The sequence below is a fragment of the Brassica oleracea genome, unplaced genomic scaffold, assembly GCF_000695525.1.
Source record: "Brassica oleracea var. oleracea cultivar TO1000 unplaced genomic scaffold, BOL UnpScaffold02077, whole genome shotgun sequence".
In the NCBI taxonomy this organism is placed as follows: domain Eukaryota; kingdom Viridiplantae; phylum Streptophyta; class Magnoliopsida; order Brassicales; family Brassicaceae; genus Brassica; species Brassica oleracea.
In genome coordinates this window covers 1-2,831 of record NW_013618608.1, presented here as the reverse complement: position 1 = coordinate 2,831, position 2,831 = coordinate 1, and the positions used below count along the sequence as shown (strand labels likewise).

Sequence of the window (2,831 nt, the reverse complement as noted above, 5' to 3'; positions counted from 1 at the left end):
AACTTTGAATATTATCTAATATGTTTTCTATTTCAATTTTAATTTTATATTTTCGAATTTCAATTAAAAAAAAATAAATTTTTAATTTTAAAAAATAAATTATTTTTGGGAATATTCCGAGGAAGTTTATCCCTCGGGATATTCCGACGACAAATTCCTCGGAATATTCCGAGGGCATATCTCCTCGGAATATCCCGACGGATACACTTCCTCGGAATATTTCGACGGCAAAGGTTTCTCGGAATATTCTGACGGCCGAAGTTCCTCGGAATATTCCGAAGGCATATCTCCTCGGAATATCCCGACGGATACACTTCCTCGGAATATTCCGACGGCAAAGGTTTCTCGGAATATTCCGACGGCAAAGGTTTCTCGGAATATTCCGACGGCAAAGGTTTCTCGGAATATTCCGACGGCAAAGGTTTCTCGGAATATTCCGACGGCAAAGGTTTCTCGGAATATTCCGACGGCCAAAGTTCATCGGAATATTCCGATACCTCTTTTCTCTCGGAATGTTTCCGAGGACCGTTCCATCGGAAATATCCGAGGAGATACCGACGAACAGTCCTAGGAAATGTTTCTTCAGAATGTCCTCGGAATCTTTAATTCTCGGTATTCCCTCGGAATTTTCCGAGGAAATTTCGAGGAAATTTTACTTTCCGACGAGAAATTTCCGACGATCATTCTCGTTGGTATGTCTTCGGAATAGACGATATTTGTCGTCGGAATACTGGTGTTTTCTTGTAGTGTTGGCAGGAGTCCTTAACATCGCTACTCAGCTCACGACTCAGTTTTCTCGGTTTGGTTAGGTGTGCTTCAGGCTAATTAAATCTGCTTCAAAGTTCTTACTAGGAATAATTAGTACCGTTTAGGAATAGTTCTTTCTATCTAATCATTATTGAGTCAACATGTCGAAAGTTTGAAACAAAGGTCAAATGGCATTTTGTGATTGGAAAAGTGTCGTTGTTAATTAAAAACACTGGTCCACTAACCAAAACACGTACTGAGATATTAGAATATCATGTAGACAGAGAAAAAATAAGTCATTGTCTTCAATTTATGACCGCAACCAAACCAAACTCCTCACACAAGCGGGAGGAGGACTATTTATATTCATAATCAAAAGCTGTCAAAGAAACAAGACTCTCTCACACATATACACTTTACTTACATAGCAAACTATGGACCGACGTCGTTCTATTCATCATCACATCATTTCATATCTTTTTCCCTCTTCTTCGTCCATACTATGTTTGTGTATTTCATTCCTTGTGTTGTTGTTTACTACAAACACTAATGCTTTAGTGAAACTTCCGGAAAACACGACCGTTCCGGCTATAATAGTGTTCGGAGATTCAATTGTTGATGCAGGGAACAACGACGATTTGATAACGGAGGCTAGATGTGATTATCCTCCTTATGGTATTGATTTCGACGGTGGAGTTCCGACTGGAAGATTCTCCAATGGAAAAGTCCCAACTGATATTCTAGGTTTGTTTACCTCGTGTTTTACTTTTCTTCGTTGACTAATCTTCTAAAGTGTTCCATAACACTAACCACACATTATTTATCTACATATCGAATGCATTAGCTAGCTTGTTAATGACTTGCCACCCGTGAACAACTTTATTTCGTACACTCAAATAAATTGATATGTACAATAAAGACTAAAGTTAAACACCAAGTTGCAATGTATAATCTAATTATATTATATTTCCGTTCTTTAATGTTTTTATAGCGGAAGAATTAGGGATTAAGCCAACTATACCAGCATACCGAGATCCTAATCTAAGACAAGAAGATCTCTTAACCGGTGTAACATTTGCTTCGGGTGGTGCTGGTTATGTTCCTTTGACAACACAAATAGCGGTATAGCTAATCACCACTTCTTATGTTATATGTTTATCTAATGAACTTTTAAATATTAACTATTATTTCTTTCTTTTAATCGTTAAAGGGAGGAATACCATTATCGCAACAACTGAAATTTTTTGAAGAGTATATAGAGAAATTGAATGGAATGGTGGGACAAGAGAGGACAACGTTCATAATTACGAATAGCTTGTTCGTTATTATATGTGGTAGTAACGATATCGCAAACAACTTCTTTAGTCTCCCTACGACTCAGCTCCAATACAGCGTGGCTTCTTTCACTGCTCTTATGGCCCACAATGCTCGCTCTTTTGCTAGGGTAAAAAGCCAACGGTATTTAGAGCATTAATTAGCTAGAGTTTTTAAAGAAAATCTTTAACCGTACATTGATATTATAATAGGTGAATTTTTAAAAAAAATATATAAAAAATTTTCAAATAAAAGACTTTGGCACAAATCTGTTAAGTTTTGAGAAATTTTCTTATTATAAATATTAATATATTGTGAAAGTCTATACTTGAAAAATCCTTAATAGGGATGACTTTTACAGTTTTACTTACTGCAAGGTTATCAATTATCATAAATTCATGTTGATTGTTGACCTTTCTTCTCTTAATTGAGTACTGTACTATTGTAATTATAGACTAGATCTCGATACGTGCAGCCGCACAGATTTTTGTTTTCATTTATTTTTATATAAATATTTTGTTTTCAATTCTAAATTGGTATATATTATAATATATATGTGTCTGTAAATTTTAAAAACATAATAAGTTTACGGTATATGTTTTTCATTGAATAGATTGTTTGAAACTTTCACATGTATGTGTATCTTCTTCTATATATATATTTTGGATTATTATTTCATTATTAAAATCGTAACTATATATATAAAAATATTACTAAAATATTGTTTTATTGTCATATTCAAAGATATTGTAACATTTGTAACATTTCAA

The 2,831-nt window shown here is 34.3% G+C and overlaps 1 protein-coding gene across 1 annotated transcript; it reads left to right on the top strand.

The window, feature by feature from the left end:
- Positions 1–1,117: 1,117 nt before the first annotated feature.
- Positions 1,118–2,303, top strand: LOC106321585 (GDSL esterase/lipase EXL1-like). Its single transcript, XM_013759834.1, has 3 exons — positions 1,118–1,491; positions 1,739–1,869; positions 1,958–2,303. Exons 1-3 carry the CDS (start codon positions 1,182–1,184, stop codon positions 2,219–2,221), a joined length of 705 nt encoding a protein of 234 aa, XP_013615288.1. The 5' UTR covers positions 1,118–1,181; the 3' UTR covers positions 2,222–2,303.
- The last annotated feature ends 528 nt before the right edge of the window (positions 2,304–2,831 follow it).

Excerpts from the sequence above, each read along its gene's own strand:
- LOC106321585 (XM_013759834.1), top strand. The coding sequence starts at position 1,182 with ATGGACCGACGTCGTTCTATTCATCATCACATCATTTCATATCTTTTT. Across the intron at positions 1,492-1,738 it reads AGTCCCAACTGATATTCTAG|CGGAAGAATTAGGGATTAAG; the intron begins GTTTGTTTACCT and ends ATGTTTTTATAG. Across the intron at positions 1,870-1,957 it reads CTTTGACAACACAAATAGCG|GGAGGAATACCATTATCGCA; the intron begins GTATAGCTAATC and ends TAATCGTTAAAG.